Source organism: Lampris incognitus, chromosome 7, assembly GCF_029633865.1.
Source record: "Lampris incognitus isolate fLamInc1 chromosome 7, fLamInc1.hap2, whole genome shotgun sequence".
Lineage (NCBI taxonomy): Eukaryota > Metazoa > Chordata > Actinopteri > Lampriformes > Lampridae > Lampris > Lampris incognitus.
In genome coordinates, this window is record NC_079217.1 from 26,567,837 (window position 1) to 26,591,899 (window position 24,063).

Sequence of the window (24,063 nt, forward strand, 5' to 3'; positions counted from 1 at the left end):
ACTTATTTATGTGGGATCTAATTGGCAAGCTTTCAGATCTTCTGCTACCTGGTTTGAAAGCAGCAGTTACGTACTTACAAATAAACTTATTGACACAACCTATAAACATCAAGTAACAGAGTAAATCATTCCAACAGACTTCCTCCCTGTGGGTTGTTGATTACTTTAACATAAACATAAATTGAAAAAGAAAACAAAAAACCTGTGGGTCCCAGGTAGGAAAAAAAAATCAGTTTCACACAATATGGTTTATTGAAGTCAGTTGGAAAAACAACACAAGTGCAATCTACTGATGATGAAAACTTCTCTCTTGCCATACTCTGGGAATAGACTTCATTAGTGTCCCGCTTAAAGTTTAAATAAATTTACTGATTGGCCTACTTTGGTTTTCTGGTGCTGGTGTCCACAAGCCTGGCAGAAACGGCATCGTCGACAACACCAGTTCTCCCACTGCTCTTGGAGGGGGCGCTCTGTCTCCCCCAAGCAGAAGAGATGGAACGGTTCACAGCATACCTGGCAGAAGACAAACTAGACAGAGAAAGAGGGTAGATAGACAAACAGTTAGGTGTAAGATAATTAACGTTTGAGAGTGTACCAAATGTATTAGTACAGACCTCTGGAGAGCTTCGATCCAACTGGCTGGTGAATAAAAACTTGAGGTATAGGAGCATGAGCATACAGTGCTGCTTGAAAGTTTGTGAACCCTCCAGACAGGGTCACTGTTTTTGTAAAAAACATTAAAATAAGCTTATTACACATACATTCAAATCCAAATTTGTAAAGCACACCTTCCAAATAATGGACACACAAACAAAAAGCGATATATTTTCATTATTTAATTCAACAAAGGTGGTTTATTTCACAAAAACTGAAAATTTAACATGTGCAAAAGTATGTTAACCCTTGTACTAGTAGCTTGTGGTTCCTCCTTTTGCAGCCATTACTTCAACCAAACGTCTTCTGCAACCACTAACCAGTCACTCGCATCTGCTTATGGGGATTTTTGCCCACTCCTCCTTGCAGAACTCAGCCAGTTGAGAGAGGTTGGAGGGACATCTGGTATGTGCCAACTTCTTCAGGTCTTGCCACAACATTTCAATTGGATTAAGGTCCGGACTTTGACTGGGCCAATCCAGAGTACGAATCCTCTTTCTCTGAAGCCATGCCTTTGTAGTTTTACTGGAATGCTTTGGGTCATTGTCTTGTTGCACAATCCATTTTCGTCCCAGCTTCAACTCCCTGACTGATGGCAGGAGATTCTGGTCAAGAATTTGTTGATATGCCGGAGAATTCATGGTTCCTTGGATAATATGGAGTCGTCCAGGTCCAGAAGCAGAAAAGCAGCCCCAGACCTTCACATTTGCACCACCATGCTTCACTGTTGGGAGGAGGTTCTTTTCTTCATATGCAGTGTTGGCTTTTCTCCAAACATGTTGGTTTTGATTGTGACCAAATAATTCTATTTTGGACTCGTCTGTCCAGAGAATGGACTTCCAGAAGGCCTCTGGTTTGTCCAAGTGCTCTCTGGCAAAGTTGAAACGGGCAGTTTTGTTCTTTTTTGAGAGCAGAGGCTTCCTTCTAGCAACCCTCCTGTGAATGTCATGGCTATTCAATTTTCGTCTGATTGTAGACGTATGCACATTTGTCCCAGATGCTATCAGAGAGGTCTGCAACTCTCTAGAGGTGATGTGTGGATTGGCCTTTACCTGATGTATTATTTTTCTGGTGCTTCTGGGTGATATTTTTGATGGGCGTCCACTTCTAGGCAGAGTTGCTGTCATGTTGAAGGCCGTTCATTTGTAAATTATATGTCTTACAGTGGATGGATGGAGCTGGAATCTTTTGGGGATGGTCTTATAGCCCTCCCCAGACTGATGGGCTGTCACTACCCTCTTCTTCATGTCCTCGGATATCACCTTTGCTCTCGGCATTGTTGATTTGTATGGGACCACAGTGGTTTGGTTGGTTTCCTCTCTCTTTTAATTAGTGCAGGCCAAACCCTTTCCCAAGGATGTCTCATTTCATTGGTCTGCTTAAATGATTAATTAAGCACCCAAATGTGTTTCACCTAAGTCTGTTACCTGCTTGACTTAACCAATGCAGCTGGGGGTTCACTTACTTTTGCACATACCCTAATTCCATGTTTCATGTAGTTTTTGGGCTACTTAAACAAGTCCCACTAAACAAGTAGATGCAATTGATAAACATATATCTGACATTTCATATATAAAAACTAGTGATGATAAAATAAGAAAATCATGGTAAAACAACAGAAACATCTAAACTGCTCAAGGGGTTCACATACTTTCAAGCAGCACTGTATGTGTGAGCCATGAGTCATCAGGCTGCTGAAGAGGGCCTGATTGGCTACCTGTTGCCCAAAGACGGTTCTATAAATTTTGGCAAGCAAGAGACTGAGTCAAATAGATCAAAAAAGAAATGAAGAAAAGAAGAGTGTGAGAGCACAACAGAAAAAAAATTAAGAAAGCTTATGAGTCTATGATTAAGTCTGAGTTAATGGGATTCTTTTTTTTACCTCAACATTGCCACTGCTGGCACACAGGAAGCAGAGCACCCTGGGTGTGACAGGCACAGAGGTGAGCAGGCTGAGGCCGCCAGCCTCCCACACCCTCTCCACATCATGGTCTCTCTTGAAATCCACTCTGATACGATGCACTCCGTCGCAGGGCGCTCTGGGCTTGGCCTGGCCCCCAATCGAGGGAGTGCTCCGCCAGTTTAAAGTACTGCTGCTTTGGGGTTTAGCAGCCAGTGGCTTCTATTTAGCAGGGGAACAAAAACAGCAAAAAGATGGGGGGGGGGGGGGGGGCAGGGAACATTTTGTCAGACAGTAAGACAGGAGAGTCCAAGATGACATGACCAGGGTTGGGCAGAATACTTTGATAAAGTATTTAGTGCCTGAATACCGAATACACTGTCCTAAATGTAATCAGTAAAATATTCGGTTACAATACTCAAAAAGGCCAACTTAATCAGATTACATTTAGAATACATCTCCAATAGGCAGATGAAACAGTTGTTCTGCATCATGAATATTATTCATGTCACATTGTTGTTTATTAGTGTTACTGGTATCTACAGGCCATTATCTCAATGTGTTGACCATCTGCCAACTACTGCTGTGCTCTACCAATGTGTAGTGCACACTGGACTGTAGGATTACTTTTGATTACGGACAAGATTGATGCCAGGGCATACAAGTTTCACACTGGGCTCTTAAGTTGTTCCCACCGCACTATTAGTATTGTTATGTTGCCTGAACAAGAAAAAGGCTGAAAGAGAAACGCAGACGTACACACTAGAACAACGCGCAGGCAGACATGCACGCACCCACACACATCACATGACCCATGATGCATAGTATGCTTTTAGTCGTTGCTGAGCTGCAGCCTACCCTACTTTTTAAAAGACAATTTCCTTCCATTCGATTTATAACTTCATTTTTTACGTGAGCACATGTTCACCCACCAACGAAATGTAAACACATAGTCCCAACTATAATGCTGATCAGGAGAGAGGTAATCTAAAAGTATTTTCAAATTTCATAAAGTAGCTAACTACTCAGAATGCTAGTGTTTGGAAACGCAATGTGGGCAGAAAACAGGTACTTCATGTCTGGATTCTGACTACGAAATGCTGATACAACCCAACCCTGGACATGACCCATATAAAAACACAGGGAACAAATACAACTGTTGCATTAGAGACATCCTGGTGGCACAGCCATTTAAGTCTATATCGTGCTGTCTCAGGCCTAAGAACATCATCTTGGGATCAAATCAAATTTGCATGCCCTCTCCTTCTCACCCCACCTTTCCCCATCACTCTCTAACTTTCCTACCCAATAAAAAAGCAGAATTGGCCAAAAAAAATAATCTTTATAAATAAAAAGGAATATAAGAGCACATGTCATATGGATATACAAACTCAGCATGATGTTTAAGAGGTTAAGAGTGAAAATGTGCAAGCCAAACATCACAAGCACATGAGGCACAAGATGAGCATGTGCTTTATGATCAGTAATAAACCTCTATGCAATATGACAGTTGACGTTCTGAGAAAAAAAAGAAAATTCACTGGAAGGAGGCATGTGTCCAAGAGCATTTTTTTTGGTTAAGAGATGTCAAGAGGTACCTGCTTGTAGTCAAGATATTCTATTCTTCATGAAGTAAAGGATAGATGAAGGAAATGAACAGAAGCAAGCATGAGAGGCACTGCTTACCATGTCTTTTGGTTTCTGTTTAGGAGGTGGAGGAAGAGACCGAGGGTTGGGCTTCTTTAACTGTTTCAACTCAAGGGCTGAAAAGAAAATTTATACAGATACAACTTTAAGAATAGAGTGGGGTTGTGTATACACTACACACTAAAAACTCCAATCTTGCTCAAATGCTTTTCTAGTGCTTCAACAATTTTCCGTTAAAAAAAGAAAATCAAAGCCAATATCCAACCTTTATCAGGTGTGGTTATAGCTGAGCTCTGTTGTTGTGATGACTGCTGCTGGGGCTTCTTCTTGAGCTCACTTGGCAAAATTTTGAGTGGGGCGTCCTTTTTTGGAGGTGCCTGATTTGTTAGTGGACGCTGCAGTTGTTGAGATGGTTGTGGGGATTGGGTAGATTGTGCAGGAGAGTTCTGGGCTGATGATGAAGAGGAGGAGGAGGAAGAAGATGATGAAGAGGAAGATGCAGGTAGGGATTGCTGTAGTTTATTTCCCTTTCTACTGGGGATACTACTAGGGGCTGAGAGCTGCTTGGAGTCTGGTGTTGGGGCGGCAGACTGGGTCTGCGCTGTAACGGCACTGGGGGCCTTGGGCGTTTCATTTGGAGTAGGGGAAGGTGCGAGGATTGGAGAGGACAGCTGAGACGGCGGTTGCTGTCTTGACTTCTCCTCTCCTTGCTTTGGAGGAGGAGTTTCACTCTTCTTACGTGGCGGCTCCTCCTTTGGTAGTGCAGGAATAGGTTTGAGACCTGGCTCTGAGCTAGGACTTTTGACAGGATGGAGGCCCTCCTTCTTCTCGGACAGCTTGTTCTTCTTCTTGTCCTTTTTACCCTTGCCTTGCTTCTGGAGAAACATCTTTGAGGGCATCCACTGAAGGTTCTGACACTTCCTCATCCTGATGATTACAAGTCACAAGGGCAAAGGGTCAAAACTGGGTCACGTATTCATTTTTTGCCACAGACACCCTTTTCATCTTTAGGATTCTTAAATCTTAGTGAAACGACAGTTAAAAGAACAATTCTAATCAAAACCTTTAAGAGAAAGTCAATATGACAAAAACGCCAAAAGCAACTACAAAGACTCACTTGCAGCACTGTTTTTTGATGTTTCGCCCTCCAAACTTGGGCTTGTCCAGACAGTTTGTGCACACACCACAATCCTCTGGAACCTGACAGCCTGAACACTGTCCACACCGTCGGGAACGACGCCCTTTTTTGGGCGGGGCTTCCTGTACAACCTTTTGCCGTGTCTCCCGTGGTTTTATGGGAGGGGACTGGGGTTCCGCTTCCTCAGAGCCGGCCACTGATGACTTGTCTAAGGTAGACATATACTGTTAATTGTATTATGGTAGGTCATCAATACAGACAGACAGACACCTCCGCATAAAAATAACAAGAAACCTCCAAAGTACTCTCTTTTAAAAGTTAAAACACCTTTAATGTCATGGCATTGTCATATAAAACCGATTAAGAAAAAAAAAGTCACATTTCGGCATCAAGCCTTCATCAGGGAGTCAAACAAGGCTTGACACTGAAATGTGTCAGTTTGTTTTATAGGTCTTATTTGTTCCAACCAAGCAGTTACACACCTGAGTCTACAAATCAAGGTCCTTAGCAAAAACTATTGGTTGAATAATAGAATCAGGTGTGTAACTGCTTGGTTGGAATCAAAGACCTGGGTCATGTTGCCCATCCCTGCGTGACTATACCATATACCAATACCACAACCCATTATGTTTAATCTATCACCTATCCAAACTAACACATTTTAACAGCCAGACCTTGAGGTCCTTACACAAAAAAAATCATAAAAGTTGAGCATGCCTTACCATCATTCCCCATAGAAGATAGGATCTTCTCTCTCTCTTCCCAGGGCAAGGCACTGAGTGTGGGCATGTCGTCAGGGAAAACTGCCCGGTTATGGCCCAAGGCCACAGCTGCGCGACGACAAACATGCTTGATGCGTGGACCACGGACTGAAGTCTCAGAGGAATCGCTCTCCTGACCCTGCTCACAAATAAACATTCTTGCAGTCAGTTTATGAATTAGCCCTTCCAAGGCTTATATTCTGTGTGAGAGAAAGGTACAAACTGATATCTCAAAACGTCAACTACAGCATTTGGAAGGTTAATTTACTAGAGCAGTGGTACTCAACCGTGTACCGTGAAGGGCAGAGAATATCTAGGTTTTCCAACCAGTCTACACAACAAGTCATTTCACCTTTTAGCATGCCTTCAACCAAAGAGAAAGACTAATCAGTCAATGGGTTTACATGCACAGTTAAGTCAAGCTATGGTTATAGCTCAATTAAGCTATGTAATTGGACTACTGTCATTATCCCAGTATACAAGATCCGGGGGGAAAAATCGATTTATTGATGGAAGTATGTCCGACCCCGGTACGGTAGGTGGCAATATGCCCCCTTTCAGCTGGTTGCTATTGGACCTTCTTCTGGTTGACCTATTGTGTCACATACCAAACAAGTGACAAACAAGTTAGCAAGCGGCAAGCGGGTTCCATGTCAAGCGGTGAAAACATAGACAACTTTACAGCGCTGTACATTTCATATGTACTCTACGCTTTACTTTTAGTACAAATGAGATGTACGCTATCCCTGGTGCTTATGGTGATGTCTGAAGGCAGAAGACAACGCCATATGCTCTTGGAGTGTTCCAACCATGCAACTTCTGTTATGCTCCACTTTGTGCCCTCTTTACTACCATGGGCTTCTCCTACATTTTGGATGTGGGTCAGGAGCAAAGACTGGTGGGAGAGGGTAATCTTGAAAGAATTTTCGGATGGCGAGCGGAGGGAGAATTTTCGGATGACGCACAGGTCATTCAATAAATTATGCGGATTAATGGAATGAGTTTTGAGTCCCCAGGACGGGGGTTCTTTTAAATCCCGCTTCGTCCAACTTTTCCACCACTTTCTTAAAATAGTTCGCCATTCTGTGTTTTCCTTCCATCCATGTACTTTAGGATATTCAACTCCTTTAACTGACACAACATAAAGTTTGTCTCCTCATCTGTCCAGAAATGCGTGGTTCTCACTCTTGCACTCACCATGCTGATACTGCTTGATACTAAGTTGTTCAACTTCAAGGTGAAAGACCACCACGGGAACTAAGGATCATGCGCAGAACACCTAGGCCAGTTCAAGGCCGACTGAAACGTATACATGCCTGAGCAAATCATCCCCAACCGCATTATCTAGGTGTGTTAGTCCGACTTCGAGAAATTCGATTTAGTACAATTTCAGTCGAACTAACACGTTTACATGCATTTTAAAAGTCCAGTTTTAGTCGGACTAACACAATAAATCGACTTTCTAAAAATCATGTAAACATACTGAGTGAAATCAGTTGGCATGGAGTCTAGAATGAAAACCTGCATAATCTCTACCCTCCATGGCACATGGTTCGATACCAGTGAACTAGAGCATGAGGGGAGCACAGAGCTGGTTCATTTACAATTAGTGCTATATAGGCCTGTTTAGATGGAATAAAAATCTGCGAGAGTAATTTGATACACAAGCGCATATCTATATTACATATTAAAGGTTTTGCGGTTTGTTCCTTTGTGGTTGAAGTAGTTATGTCAGTCTTAATGACAGGAAAGCACTATAAATCTATGAAGGTTCTTTGACTGATGTGGAAAATCTTGATTGGCTGAGACCTTGCTCATCTGATACAAATAAGCCCCCATGATCTATGGAACAGATACAGTGACTTCCCCTGTCAGCACCTTCTTCAGAAACGGTTTTGCGAGTGCAGTCTTGACAAAAGGAAGATACTTTCAAAAGCATTGCTGCTGCTCTGCTTTCTGCATAATGTATGAGGCAGACAGAATTCCCCTTAAATAACACCCTCTGAGGGACTTTCCTATTGTCAAGTTTCATTCTGAGTGCAAACACATGATTCTATTTATAAAAAGGTTCTCCAAATCATGTCAGAGACAGTTGTAGATAGATGAGGTGGAGGGAAACAGAACTTTTTTGTTCAGGAAGACAGAATAACAATCTATGCACAGAAGAAAGGGAACAAAAACAGACCTGGACTTTAGGCTGGTCTGGAGACTTCAGCGACTTGCTCTTCTCTATCTTGAACAACTGAGCTTTGGCCTTCTTCAGCAGGCCCACTACCCGCTTGTCAGTTACAGGCTGTTTCTCTGCATGGGCCAACATGGAACCCAGAGAGGGAGCAGGGAGCTGTTTGCCTTGCTGTCCAGGAAGAACTGCCATCTGCTGGCTAGGAGCACTTGTTTTCTCCCTCTCTTTCTCCCCATCCTCCACTTCTGCTCCTTTCTCTGAGGGTCTACCTTTCTTAAGTATGCGCCCCTTAGCAAATGACAAGGGAGCAGCAGAATGGAGCCCACGCTTCTCTGCAGAGATAGCTTCAGAAACAGTATCAACGGACACCAATTTCTTTCTCCCTGGAGTCTTTTTAAGAGTGAGGGATGCCATAGGGTCTTCTGTGTCCCTGCCATCCATGGAGAAGAGGCTGGAAGTTGCATTAGGAGAGGCATCCGGTGTAGAGACTTTTCCTCTTTTCTCCCAATCCTTCTTCCCCTCCCTCTTATTCTCCTTTTCTCGGCTTTTGTCATGATCCCTTTCCTTTTCCTTGGAAACAGATTCCTGGGAAGCTGATGTGCTTCTCTCTTTCCCTCCTTTTCCAGCACCTCGCCCTGTGTCCTGGGCACTGGAAGGGAAGAGAGGGAAGAGTTGGGAAGAAGAAGATGATGTGGAGGATGAAGACACCGGGTTTCCGGAACCTCCTCTCCTGCTGTCAGAAACCCCATGTGGGGCCAAGCCCAAGGGTGCAGTGGAGAATGTGTGGAAAGAAGCAGGGGTTAAGGCACTAGTGGCAAGTGTACTGGCTGACACCCCTGGCAAAGAGCTGGGGTTACTACTAGAGGCAGAGCCTGTCAGCACAGACAGTTCAGAGGAGCCTTTCCCCACAGACATTTGGCCTCCTATTTGGCTACTGCGTCTGGTCATAGAGTGGGAGGGAGATCGGGGTTGGCCACGTAATGTGCCCAAAGCCCGTCTCCGCCTTCGTCGGGAGGCTCTGCTGGAGCTGGAGGAGGACTGGTGAGGCGAAAGAGAGCCAGGACTGCTCCCAGAAGATGACTGAAGGGTAACAGATTCAAAAATACGAGAGTGTGCCTCACTGGGTGTAAAGCGTGGAGCACGTAGCAGCGGGCTGCGCTTCTGAAGTGGCGCTTCAAAGCGGGAAGAGGAGGGGTGCTGGTGATGGGGGTGGTGGTGCAGGGGGGTGAATAGACGAGTCCCTGTCCCTGCTCCACTGCCTGGTGCTGGAAATGCAACTGGAGCAGCTCCCCCTGCTCCACTGGCACTTTGGGGCATCAGTCCCACATCTTTTGCTGTCAGAGGGGGAGGACGGAAGTTGTCAAATATGGGCTTGCGGATTAGGCCCTCCTTGGCATATTTAGCAGAGGAGAAGTACTGCTGTTCGGTACAGGATAGGGATGTCCAGCGGAAGGTGGGCTCTCTCAGGATGGACCGGCTGCGTTTGTCCGACATGCTGGAGAGCACTGAAGGTCCAGAGAGAAAAGGAGAGATGGAATGAGGCACGATCCAAGGTGATTGGGTATGGTGCTCACTGATAGCAGCTGTGTTGGAGGAAGCTGACTGGGGGGGCTGAGGAGGGGTCAGAAGAGGTGGAGGTGGAGGTGAAGAGGAGGTTGTGGATGAGGCCTGCTGGGAACTTCCAAGGGCAGAGGAGGACATCAGCACTCCTGTCGCTGGGCTAATGATGGGCTTCTTAGCCCCAGGGGTCAGTGTCACTTTCCCTCTTTGGCCAAGACTCCCCTGGCTCACCCCAGGTCCTCTCCGACCTCGACGGCCCCTCTCTACCATCACCACATGCTCAGGCTCTGGCTCAGATGGAGGGGAGGGGGGCCTTGAGTTGTGCAACAGGTTGACCTCTCTCTCTCCCTGAGAGGAAGGTGAGTGGTCCTCTGCCTCTGACAGGGCCTGTGTGGCCTCTGAAGCCTGAGAGTCGCATGATGAGTCATCCAGGCTCGGGCTGCTGGATCTGGAAGACTCTGCAGAAGAGAGTTGAGAAGAGTGCTGTGACAGAGCGCTGGAGCCACAGGATGCTGCACTGCTGCTGAACCGGCCATTGGTGGTGTTGTTGGCGCTGCTGTTGAGCAGACTTGCAGCTGTTGAGGGAACACTCGGAACAGGGGCTGGGGGTGGAGGAGGAGGGAGGGAGTCAACAGGAGGAGTGGTGCCGGTGCTAGTAGCAACAGTGGCAGAGGAGACCAGGGCAGGGGAAGGGCTAGAGGTGCTGGTAGAGGATGTGGGATGAGCAGGTGTAGAGACAGACGAAGAGGTGGTCTCTAAACGTGCCATTTTCATGTGAGGTGGCGGGGTAACAAAGCTGCCCTCATCTTCGATGAAGCGCTTCGGGGTTTTGATTATGCGCAGGGAAACTGTGCTAACCACAGGCATGATGAACTGTCGAATGTTTTTTAGCTGGGTCCTCCTCCTCCTTCTGATGCCAGCCTCCACGCCTCCAGCACTTGGTCCACCGATGGCAACAGCTTCTTTCTCCATTAACTTTTTCTTCTGCGCTCCTTTCTTGGCACGTTGCAGCAGCTGCTTGGCGATGGTTGCATCAGTGCGTTTTGAAGAGGGGACAATTCTGACAGGCTTAATGTGTCTAGGACTTTGTCTAAGGCCCAGTGGCCTGCCCAGCTTGGACGGAGATGGGGAGGCAGGGGGACTAGACGAGTCCTGGAGCTCAGAGCCATCCACATTCCTGAGCCTGGCATGCTGGGGAGTGTGTAGTTCTGTGCTTCTGTCCCCTCTGAGCCTAAAGGCTTTGTGTCTCCCATCCACACATTCAGTGGACAGCTGGGCAGCAGCCGCTGCGGCTGCTGCCTCAGCTTTAAGCCGTTCAGCAGATGGTGGTCGCCCTCGTCTACGTCTGGGCACACCAGGTAAAGTCTTGAGGCGTGACTTGAGAGGGCCATGTTTGACTTCTCTCAGCCGCTTCAGCTTAGTAACTTTGGATTCGCCCCGTCCACCTTTGAGCAACTTGGCCTCAGTCTCCTGCTGCTGCGCGGAGCCCAATAACGTCCTCTTGGCACCCTTTCTGTCCCTCTCCTCATCTGTGTCCATGCCTGGCTCAGGCCGTAACTGTCTGCTGTCTTCCCCTGCTGCATGGCTGCCTGTATGCCATGCTCTATGACTACTTGAAGAAGGGGGACGGCCTCTTTTCTTCTCCCCAGAGCCAGGTGGCCTTCCAGGCAACCGTTTGACCTTCTCGGATGGCCGCTCAGGACCCTCCGATTTACCCTGGGTAGTGGACACAGGGGAGGAAGGAGGGTGGACACCTGCAAGGGATTTCTGGGTAGTCAGAGCACGTGGGGGACGACCACGGGGCTTTTTTTCCTGTGTTGAAGCACCTGATGATAACACAAAACACAGCAGAAGGGATTCAACAAGTTTTAGCTATGTGAAACCAGCAGCTTTGTTAAACACAAAGACTCAAATATCAGGTGCCAGACATCTTAGGAATATAGGCCTCAACTTAAGTCTTTACGGTTTCCCTAATATCAGAGAAAAGCCTTATCATAATTTAGTAAGCTTTATTGAAGCGATGGTTTGATTTTTAATGGTCCACTGCCATGTTCAGCCTTGAAAGATTGTCTCTAACAGGTTTAAGTGTTCATATAGTTTGCATCTTGGTTTGTGGGCTTTCAAATGATTAAGTATTGAGTTGATTTCTGATGCTAAAGCCTACATTTGGCTCAAATAGGCAGATGTCTGTAAATATCAGAGCTTCTGCTACACAACCATGAGTTTTGTCTCTCCCTCCTTAATGATTTAAGTCATTTAACCTCAATTTGCATTAGGAGAGGTAACCAAAAACACTACAACACTTTTAAATATATGTAATGCTTGAATTGTGGATATATTAATTTAATAAAGAAAAAGGTGAGATTTTAAAAGTTTCACCTGCAGAAGTCCTTGAAGGGCTCTGTATTCTTTTCTGCTCAGTGGCTGTTCCAAATCCTCCAAATGCTTCTTCCTATGGAGAATTTTAAAAAAAAGAAGAGGAAAGAGGTTTAATCTTTTGTGACATAAAGCCTTTTAATAAATCTGGAAACAACGGGAACATGAGTAGGGATCACATTTAAAGCATCCATCATAATACATTATACACGCCAGGTGGATGGCCTGGAGGGGATTATGCTTTTGGTTGCGCGTGTGCGTGTCTATCCGTGGCTAACCTCACATCCTATTGGCCCTATGAGCCTAAACTTTTCTGTGCAGAATTATGACTGTATGATCAAGAACCTCTCACAGTTGCAATGATTCAAAACTTTTGAAAAACATTTGTGCTCATTACCGCTGCTCCCGCTCTTCATTCATTCTCTAGCTCGCTCGATCAACGCTGCTTTGTCGCTGCCCGATCTAAGTCAGCCGTGTGCATACACAACTCACAAGTTCAAAAGTTATTAAAAGATCAAAAGTTCTTAAAAGAATTTTGATAATCCAAAAAATTCAAAAGTTATAATGGGAAAACTTCATCTAGGCTGTCGTCGAAACAGCAAGTGTTGCATATTTGTGTCGCTGCCCGATCTGAGTCAACTGTAGATGTGAGTTTACCCAGCTTTACTACATTATGAAAGTAAACACAGGGGTAGACCAAAATGGTCTTGTAGCAAACCTTTTCTTTTTGGAAAGTGCAAGTTCACATTAGACTTGGTCGTATTCATGTGAGGGTCTGCCTAGAAGGCTGTGCATCCACAGACTGACAGGCAAAACGTTTTTATTAGGTAGATTTTTTAGCTTGAGTGCTGCAAAAAAAAATTCCCCCCATATTTCCCGTTCAATTGACTTGGGCACTGCACAAATCTTATGATGGCAGGAACAACACTGTTTTTACTGTCTGTGTGTGTGTGTGTGTGTGTGTCAGTCTGCTAATTTCACATATTACTGGGCCCGTCAGTCAAATAATCTGTGCACAGGTATATATGACTGTATGATCAAGGACCTCTTGTGGTTGCAGGGATTCAAAACCTTTGAAAAACCCGTTTTACCCCACAATTGAGTGCTATACCCTAAGCTGGTTTTTCGCCTAAGTCCGAGCACCAAAGAGAGACACATAGGCCGTGCCTCTGTATTTTCCCTTCTGACATATGTGCTCCGCCCTCTAACGGGCTTCGCTATTGATTTACCCTGTAGAAGCTCCACCTCAGCACCTGAGAAAGATCTTTGCACTCACTGCCCAACCGGGTGGTAGGCACTCCTAGCGCCCGCCCCCTTTAAGAACCCAGCATCTCCGCTACTCATCTCCCTTTTTCACTCAGCCACCTGAGGTATGGATCTCTGCGAATTTAGTTTTTTGACATCCGCCAGGGTCACGGTTTTTAGCTACAATAAGTCTTCCAGGATCTGCTCCTCCTGTCTTGTCCAGTTGTCTCCCCTGGACACCCACCCGTCTTGCTTCTCCTGCCTCACTTGGCAGTACCAGGAAGCCGAGATTTGGTAGAAGTATGCCAAGTCCTTCCCCCTCTCCTGCATCGGTCAGGCACCAGTACTTGAGAGAGCAGCGACTCCTCCAAGCCATGGGATGAATACAACGAAGAGGACGAGTGTCATGTTTTCAAGGACAAGGATTCTGCCTCCCTTTTCCTTGATGCAGAGCCGCCATTGAAGCATCATTACCTGCTCGACAACCTGCCTGGCCTATTTGTCTCAGCCGCCGAGAGGATCAGCACTCCGCTCCTACCTGCTTCCCCCTCCTCTGGCCCTGTGGATGACTTCACCATCAGCCTCTGCACCAGCCACAAGGTAGGCTGCAGCCACTACGTGTGGTCTGCCCCAAGATGGTGCGCCACCATGTGAGTGGGGCTCTTCAGTGTCTGCTAAACCCCCCACTGTGGCCTATGGTCCCTACTGCTTTGTGGAGGGCTGGGAATGCGACAATGGAGTGCTGCTCATTGAGGATGCAATCAGTCTGCCTCCCCACTTCAGCCTCCCTCTGGTCAGGCGGTCGACCATCACTCCTGGATGAGCAGGATCGCTTGACGAACCTGCTTTTCGGCCACTGCTATGTGGGGCCTCCCAGGCGGTGGCACTTACTAGCAATTTGGCTTTCCTGGTTGGCTCCCTCAACAAGCTGACCCACAAGCGCTCCGACCAGGCAACTGGATGACGTCCATAGGTTTGACTGACGCGTATTTCCATGTCTCCATACTGCCGCATCACAGGAAGTTCCTATGTTTTGTGGTGGGAGGACGGATGTATCAGTGCTCTCACCTCCCATTCGGATACTACCTGGCCCTGTGCACATTCTCCAAATGTGTGGCAAAGACGCTGGAGCCGCTCAGGGTGAAAGGGGCGAGGATCTTGACCTACATCAATGATTGGCTGATTCTCGCCACGTCTTGGCAGGGAGCAGAAGTCCTCACAGCCTTGGTCAACCGACATGTCACGTAGCTGGGCTTAGTTGCCAATCCCACCAAGAGTGCCCTTCAGCCGAGCCAGTAGATGCCCTACCTCAGTCTGCTGTTGGACACTATGAGGGCACGCCTGTCAGAGGGGACCATGAAGGCACTGTTGCGGCTGACTCAATGTGTCAGTTCCTCAGTGTCGATGTCAGCAGGGAGTGTTATGTCACTCCTAGGGATGATGTCAGCAACTCACCCAGTGGTGCACCTGGGGCTGCTACAAATAAGGAATCTCAAACGTTGGTTTGTTCGGTATGATCAGACCCAAGCCAAAAAGTGTGAGCTTCACATCCCTACACTGGCACAGAGGGATGTGCAGTTATGGGACCCTCCAAGCCGCCTCCATGAGATGTTTAACTGGAGTGTGTCCTTCATTATGTTCAGGTTTTCACAAATGTCTGCCTGGCCGGCTGGTAGAGGACCCTTGGGCAGGCCACACGGGGGCCATGCAGTTGAGCTCCCCTCGCCACATAAACCTTCTAGAGCTCACGGTGACTCACAAGGTGCTTCTCGTCTTCGCTCCTCAACTGAGAGAGAAGCATATCATGGTGTGGTCAGAAAACACTAAGGAGGTGGCCTACCTGAACAGACAAAGGGCCATCAGGTACCCACAGCCTTGCACAGGCTGACGGTGTTCAACCTGTCTTGGACATTCCCTATCTCTTCTTTCTGAAAGCTTGCCACATCTCGGGGTCTCTCAGTTTGGGGGCAGACAGGATTTCCAGAGGAGGCCTGCTTCAGGATGAAGGGAGTATCGCCCCGGACATAGTTGAACAGATCTGGCAATGGTTCAGGCAACCAATGGCTGACCTGTTTGCAAGCAGGGAGAACGCCAAGTGTCCCTTGTGGTTTTCTCTGAGGGCGACCGTCGGGGCTGATTGGTTCGCCTTTTGAGCCGCTAGGTCAGACGAACTGGCCCCAGTCTCTGTTGCTGAGTTTCAAAGGGAGATGAGCAGCAGAGATGCTGGGGTCTTATAGGGGGCGGGCACTAGGAGCACCTACCACCCGATTCGGTGGTGAGTGCAAAGATCTTTCTCAGGTGCCAAGGCAGAGCCTTGATAGAGTAAACCAATAGCGAAGCATGTGAATGGGCTAAGCATGTACCCATAGAACTGGAGTTACATCCACGTAACTACTATTTCTCCAGGTAGGTGAAAAAGGGGTGGTTTGTTGCCAAGTCTGAGCACCAGAGAAGGGGAGATATGCCTGGCGAGGATCTGCACTCTACTGAGTGTGCTCTTCTAGTTGTCACATGGCCTAGATCTGGGCTATACTTGAGTCATTTTTGAAGTGAAACCATTTGGACGAGGACTATGGGATCACAGCCATAACGAAGTACCCAATTTCACTTTTGCATGCTGACTCACATGTCTCTTACTTTTAGGATGAGTTACCAGTGGTTAGTCAAATCTCAAACCATTGCAGACATTTTGAATAGGAAAGTGTCCAAATCCCACTGAATAATTTCTACATGCCAACACAACTGCTTTCCTGTTCCATTAAAGGTACATGCTAAACTGGTAGGGTGTATTCAGAAATGTAAAGTAAACACCCTTGTCTGAGACAATTGAAAAGACAGCAGGCAAAAGAAAATACAATTTCTAGTTACTTAGATGGATAGACGAGGAAAGTTGCTAGCATAGCAGGCTGTTTCTCAGCCTGACAAGTCTTTTTCTTGTTTGCACCACCCAGTAGGTGGTGAGGCTCAAAATCTCAGTATCCAGGCTTGCCGACTTGTAGCCAAAAAGGTAGTTGTGACAGCAATATTTACCAGGCTGTTTGACACAAGCAGTAATATCACCCAACTCGATTCCTGGCTTCATGTGCCACTGAATGGGAGGGAGGAAGGTATCTGTGGTGATAAGGAGGCTGCTATTGTCTGGGCTCCTGTTTAAGTTTCACTTCAGTCTTTTACTTCCCACTTTCACATGGCGTCCTAAAAATAACACTTAATCTTGAAAAGAGAAGAACTTCAGTAAAGAATCTCTACTGACAATTCAGCCTTCAAATAAATTCTATTTCACTGCTCCAGCACCAGGAATCACTATACAAGTCACAATGTGAGTTAGCGCCTGCCCAGGTGTCCCAAACAGAAGCAAGGCTTGGCCTTTGGGTTTTCCATCAAGGAAACAGGCCTTATGTGCATCTCTTCTTTGAGCAAACCTAAACTGACCCGTTGTACTTACAACCTCAGAGCCAGAGGGAATAGAGCCGGTCAAAGGAAGGCCATTCAGCAAACAAATCACATTGTCTCTCCTATGCAAGGCAGTTCTTCCCAGTTCAGGACATAGAAGGGCATCTGTTACGATAATGTGTGTGACCCACAGTCTTAGGAGTCCTTACACTCATGCCACATTAACCCTACACCACTGTGCCTTGCACACTCTGAGCAAAGGAGGAGAAAACTCTGCTATGCCACAGAATGATTAATAACTACAGGATCCTGGACCAACCTTCTATGTTGATTCACTTTGTGCTCAGTGTATGTGTGTTTAAGAAGGGAGGTGCATATGTCATTTCATCATGTTTATTTATAGCAGCATATGGGACTGCAATTGAGCTCTCTTAGGCCTAGTTTGTAGTGCAGCTGCTACCAAGGACTAATCTGCCCAAATGTACTAACACACACACACACACACACACACACACACACACACAGAACTGGTGAACACCAGTCATCACCAGCATTTCTTTAAGTGTAAGGGTCACAATCAGATAAACTGGGCTGAATAAAATCATAGAATTGATGTAAATAATGTTGTGAAATGCTGACATTCTGACTGCAAAGATTTTTATCCTAAGGGTAGCCACCATTCCCGTTACATCCCATTTGAAACAAGCTGCTATCAGCCACGTCTTCTTTTGAAGCATCTTTGTATTGATATGGACATGCAATCTTGGTTTCATTATTGGTCCCCTTTAAAAAAATGTTTTTCCTTGCAAACATCACTAATCCGTGCGTTCTACTCCAAATTTCAATACATCATTCTCTGTTAACTCATGTCTCTTCTCTTTACATTGTTTTCAAGCATCCTCTTTTCTCCTAGCCAGCAGAATGCTGCTGCTGTTGGAAGGAGTTGATGCAGAGCTAAGGGGGGCGGAGTACCAACGGACAGCTCTGACTCGCTATGATAGTGCGAGTAGCGCTCAGTGACATCATAACACTCTTCCACAGGCAAGAGCAAAGGCAGACAGCAGATTTACACATGCGTACACAGACACACGCTCTAGTGCTCACATGTACCTCCTCTCTGCATCAGCCACACACACCCTGTGTGAAAACACACACACGCACACACACACATACACACCCTTGCACTGCAAGATGTAAACAAGCAAAGCATAAGCGGGAAAGTGCGGGGGAGGGGAGTGCACAAAAGCAAGAGCGTGATGAAAAGAGGAGGGTTTGTGGAGAAAGTGAGAGAGACCGGGAAAAAACAAGGTAGCATCTTGACCACATCCTGAGAGCATAAAGGATGAAAGGGGTTTGGGGTTAAACACGCACAGAAACAAGCTAAATCCCAATCTAAACAGGCCTCCTACACACTACATGGCTTTCGCTGCTTTCCTCCCCCTACTCCTTGTGTAGCCATGCGCTGAAACACACACTTACACAGCTACTCCCCGCCCACTGGCTGCTGAGCAGAGCAACAGCGTGTGAAACACAAGGCTCACCATGAGCTCAATGGCAGGGCAGGCAGAATAGTAAGGAGGCAACTGCAAGAAGTAAACAAACATTGTAGTATACTCTTGAGGTAAAGGTTATGTGCTACATAAGTACATGAAAAAGGGAAAAAAAAGTTTTTGGCTTTTCTATATTCTGATCTTTCCATTAGAATAAGGAGAGTATTAAAAAGGGGGAAATGTATGAATTAGCTGTCTCAATTTCTTCTGCCTCTTCTCCATTTTCTCTTGCCATACTACACCCTACACAAACCTTCCTGTTGCTCTTTAAAACTTGAATGCTGAGGTCGCCTTTAAGAAAACAGCCCAAGTTGGGGATTAGAAGCAACCTGATTCATTGTGGAATAGCATTACTTTCTGATGGTACAAGGGCCTGTCCCTTGCACAGATCAAACGGATGTGGATTTGGTTTTAGGTGTTCCGTTTCTGTGTGACAGCATGTGTGGGCGAGGTGAGAAAGCAAATGGGACTGTATCTTGACTTCATAGACACAGCCTGAAGACAAAATCAAACAGATTAGAGATGGCAAGACTTCAACTACATCTTCTTTCCAACTGCAGGCTCAACTCAAACGTGAAAAAATTGGCAGAAAATAAGAAAGCAATTCCACAAGTAGCTTCATGCCCCCCTCCCCCCCATACACACACACCCCTGTGACCACTGGAAGCCCACTCTCCCACATCAAGTGATGAAACTGATCATTAACTCAGAACCCCTGGGATATTTGATACTGTAGAAAATGTTTAATTCATCTCAAGCTTCTAGTGAATCCATACATCTAGAGAGTCTCAATGTTTCCTGTAATTACCAATACAGACAACTCAGGCAGTTGAGAGTTCCTCCTGGAATCTGCCCCTCAAAGCAAGCTGTATATTCCAAGCATACCGTTTATACAGCAAGTCTGGCAGTCTCCTCTTTGTTTTTATAGACATCTTTTCAATGAACTTAGCTTAGATGTTGACACACGTTTATCCCTGTGGGAGAACAACATGAGAACATGTGACTAAAGATTCCAGTGATTTAAACATGAAGAGTAAAAAATGACATGACCTAAAATATGAAGAATTCAAAAACAACAACAAAACACTTATTTGCATTACAGTTTATGGAATTTGGCTGTTGCCCACATCCTGCACAATTTACAATGGGAGCAACAGTAGAATGAGCTTGAATTTCTTAAACACCAACATTAAAAGAAACCAACATTTAAGAACCCAGGGGTCAGAGTTAAACTGAATGACAAGGGCAATCAAAGATCATCATGAGCGACTGTGTATGATCTAGAAGCTATACAAAGGTTATAAATTGATGAAATGGACAGACAAAAAAATGCCCCCTCTGTACAGTTAATAAGAAGTAGAGAGAGATAAAATGGAAAGCGATTGGGTGTGATTCAGAGAGGGGAGGGGGATGAGAAACATTTCTTGAAGTGATGAGTTTTCAGGTTAGTCATTCGCCATCTCAAGAGATCTGCCCTGAGTCAGCCATCACTCCTTGGTCTGAACAAACACTTTTTTGACACATTCTAGGAAGCTTTCCCCTCTGATTTACTGTATGGCCATTATATCTCATCCTTTCCTGGAATGTAAATTGGCAATGAGGACACCCTACAATAACCCAAATTATGACACATTCCTACTTACAGGCCACAGAGGAATTCCAAGAATTACTCTGTACTATCAGAGAACACAAAATATTTGAGCTGGTGAAAAGTCCGGGTTTTATTAAATGTTTTGAACTAAAAAAATGGTCCAAACAGCAGTAATTTCATACTAGAAAGTGACATTTGTTTTTCCAAGTGGTCCATAGCAAGGTCCAAACTTATTCACATTTACTCTTTAAGATACATATGAGACACCTTCCTGGAGATGCCTCCTCTTCTGACATCTCATACTAATGGGACCTGAGACAGTAATGTAGACTGCCAAGTGGGCAGGCTGGTGTTTGTATTTGCACAGATACATACACAAGCAGGCAGTGTGAGTTGAAGCATGAATCAAAACAAAGGCAGAGGAAGACACGCCTACTCCGAAGTGCAATAGAGGACATAAAGTCTGAGCCCCCCCACCCCCCACCCCACCCCAACCCCAAACACACAGATACACACACAATTGAAGACACAATTGCCGCATTTCTCTCAGCCAGGAAACTCCTAAGGCTGAGGTGAAAACCCTTTGCCCGCCTGCTGTAGCAGAATAAAGCCATGGATGGGAGGGTCTGTGACTAATTCTCCTCCCAGCGTTGTCCTGTGGGGAGGAGGGGTTGCCCCACACCCTTTGATATCCCTCCCTATGCTCGTTCAGCTGCCTGCACTTTGTGAGAGCTAGAATAAAGGCAGACACAAAGCTTCCTGCTCCAATCCACACGCTGTCTCAGGGATGGGAAGGGGAGGGTGTGTGTGTGTGTGTGTGTGTGTGTGTGTGTGTTTATGTTGGGTGAGGGGGGGTGTCTTCCATTTAAATAGGCCAAACACCTGCTGGACTGAAACGCCTTCCACTCAAACATACCATTTCTCTCAAACCAGTAGGGCAAAGAGGCAATTGCTTTGATACATCAATTCAGCTGCAATTTTGTATGAGTGATTAAACATTGGACTTAATCTGTAAGTGGAATGGAAGCAGCAGAAGGCTGAGTATAATTTTACCAAGAAAAAAAAAGAAGAAAAATTATTCCAAGGCTGATTAGATAAATGTCGGGGGGTGGGGGTGGGGGTTAGGGATTACACTGTTCCAAAAAGTCAACACTGACTACACTTAGCAGTGAAACAAACTGCCATTTTGGGCTGGATCAGGAAAATGAATTTCCGACACACCCATAAAAAAAAAGCTAACAAATGCCTCCATTTGGACACCAACAGCCAACAAGCACCCTTTTGAGCCACCCCAATAGGCTTAGTAATCTATTCTAAAGTGGCAGCTGTCAGAAGAAAAGTTGCTCTGCCTCTCAGACGGAGCTGTGTGTGTCTGAAGTGGATTTGGGTCTTTCTGCATGGATGGAGGAGGGAGGGGTGGCTGAGTGTCCGGCTGGCGCATGGTTCAGGGCTGCCCTGTGGGTTCAGCAGGCTGCAGTGAGACTGAGCAATCCTGCCACGGTCTGGCCAGGCAGACACTACATCCCCTCTAAATGAAATGACCATGCTGTGTCCACAACTTTCATGAGCTTCAAGTTCCATGGGGATTTCATGATCCCGTCTGTTCTCATCCCAGATACTGCTTTATTTTCATTTACTGTGTTTTCAGCGGTGGGACTGGGAGGAGCTTCTAGGGCCTAGGCCCTCAAAGCTGTTAGCCCACAAATTCTATTCTATAAAATTAACATTTATCCATTAATAACCAAAGCATAGCTATGCATTAAAGATGTAATGTGTGGATTAAACGTGTTAGGGAATATTACAGACCCAATAGTCAAGCATCAGTTTTATATTTACTGCAGTGGTGGTTTACACAGTTAGCACCAGTATCAAAAATTATGAGAGAAAAAAATAACCCAAGTTCTGAATGTCATTATAAAAGCTGCCCGCTGCTGTGCACAGTGTTGAACTGTACTAAAAGAGATCAGACTTAAGTAGTGAAGCCTGGAGCAAATATCCCCACAGTATACTCCCACTGCAATGAACGCGTGCTGCTCATCATGAAAAAGGAAGATGGTAGTTCGCTAGCGCGAACACACCCCCACATCACAAGGTCCGTCAAGAAGGGGCTCGTTGTTATTGTAGCCAGCCAGCGCAGAGTCAGTTGCTACTCCATTTGCATGATCAAATGAGCCAAAAATATCCATTTAGCACCGTCACGTTCATAGGAGCGATTTCGGCAAGGTCTCTCTGTGTCAGACGTCATCACTTAGCGTTAGCCATAAACCCGACATTATTTTGGTACTAGCTACGCACTGTGTGGGAAGAGGAGGGGGAAACATGTCCACCTCCCATTTTCCTATGCATCAGCAATAGCCCCGATGGCTAGCGTGGCGTAGTGCGTAGCATGATAGCTGTTATAGCTCAGTGCTGCAAACGCATTGAAATTTTGTTAAATACGAGCTCCGCTAAATTAAGCTACAATTCTTAACCCGCCACTTGGAGATTAAATGGTCGGCTGTAAACAAAACAACCCCCGAACAATTCTGCAACTTTGCCCACGCATAGACGGGAAAATATATGGTCTGGCTTTAGCTGTGGGATGTAGACAGCTAGCATGCTAGCTAGCCAATTAGCAAGGTTAGAGCTAAGCCTCGTTCGAAGGTTGACACCTCAGTGGAAGCAGACAGCCTCTGAGCTCCAGAAATAAACGATTAGCAAATTAGCCAGCGCACAGACCAACGTTTGCATGTGAATATGCGAAAGAAAGTAAGGGCTATCGTGATGGGCTCTCCGCAAAGATGTGATGACCAGTTAGAAAGCCCACCTAACCTCAATTCGGGTCTCTTGTTTCCCTCAAGTTGACATGTTTTGTTTTCAAACACATCGCACGCTAACTAGGAGATCCCATGCTACTGCCGTCTCCGGAAACATCTCTACACATTCGGTTGAATATCTCAGCTGCGGGGAATATGTTTTTGTAGGTGACGAGATGTGTCAGGCGGAAACCAAAGACTCGGCTTGAAGGGAGCATATCCCCAGCTTTATACGTTTCGATCAGGCTAATGTCAAGTTAGCCGTGTCTGCTGCAAGTAGAGGGGTGCCGTCCCGAGGAGCGTTTCAGCGATTTTTTTGCCAGAATATTTGCTATATCTCCTCTATGTAGTACGTTTTAAATAGGTTAACCAGATTAACCCAAATCAGCCCTACTCTGCTCTGAAAGTGGTCAGCCTAGCGAAGCGAGGCTAGCAAACAACCAGTCCGTCCAAAGTGAGCTGGTACGGCTGACTATCTTAAAGCTCACTCCATGGATTCCAAGAAAACTTTCTTTCCAACAAATCTGTTAAAATCATAATCGGACAGGAGTAATCTGGCTCCGTGTCTCGTTTCCAGCTGTGACGATAAAGGCCATGCAACCAGCTCAAAGTTACTGGGCATCTTTGCCAATGACAAGTTTGCTCACCAGCTGTACTTAAAAGGATAGTAAAAGATGGTTAAGATTCGTCTACGACAGTAGTAAACTGTTAGCCGTTTATTCCAGTATTGAGGAGAGGGTCCCAGACTAAACCTTGTCCGCTGTTGCTTTTCAAAGGCTCCGGGGTTACCATCACCAGACCGTCCCTGTGCTTACCTCCCCGCTGCTCGAGTCACTCGATTCCCCTAAAACATCCCGAAATTTCTGCAGGTTGCTGCCGATAACCGAGGAGACCTGTAGTGCAGCATCAAACCCGGGTCCGAGACCAGTCGTGCTGGGGTGGGTCCCCGGGACACTCCGGAGAGAGGCAGTGACCCTGATTCGGCCCGCTCTCCTCCCGGTACCGGAGTTGCTGCTCCCTCCGGGCCGAGCGGGGAACCGCCACCGACAGCTGTGCGCCATTTTACACTCTGCCTGTCTGTCCTGCGATCAGAGAAACTCAGTGGGCGGAACCCTAAAACCAGCACTCTACATAAACAACCTCCGCCGAAGCCTTGTACTCTCACTGGTGGATAGTTCATCATCCATGTTGCGGGGTTGGATAGAAGAAGCCCCGACAATGCATTTCCTCAGTGCCTCATACTCAGGCTCCTCATGGCTAAACCGTAAACA

At 46.2% G+C, this 24,063-nt stretch overlaps 1 protein-coding gene across 1 annotated transcript in view; it reads right to left on the minus strand.

The window, feature by feature from the left end:
* The window catches only part of kmt2a (lysine (K)-specific methyltransferase 2A), a 56,160-nt gene extending 32,307 nt beyond the window's left edge, over positions 1-23,853 (minus strand). Inside the window, exons 1-9 of the mRNA XM_056283214.1 lie at positions 23,608-23,853; positions 12,222-12,294; positions 8,286-11,668; positions 6,062-6,239; positions 5,319-5,547; positions 4,467-5,128; positions 4,241-4,317; positions 2,537-2,773; positions 382-528 (exon numbers count right to left, since the gene is read on the minus strand). Of these exons, the coding sequence (XP_056139189.1) occupies positions 382-528; positions 2,537-2,773; positions 4,241-4,317; positions 4,467-5,128; positions 5,319-5,547; positions 6,062-6,239; positions 8,286-11,668; positions 12,222-12,294; positions 23,608-23,853 (5,232 nt within the window). The remainder of the gene's footprint in view (positions 1-381; positions 529-2,536; positions 2,774-4,240; positions 4,318-4,466; positions 5,129-5,318; positions 5,548-6,061; positions 6,240-8,285; positions 11,669-12,221; positions 12,295-23,607) is intronic.
* Positions 23,854-24,063: the final 210 nt, after the last annotated feature.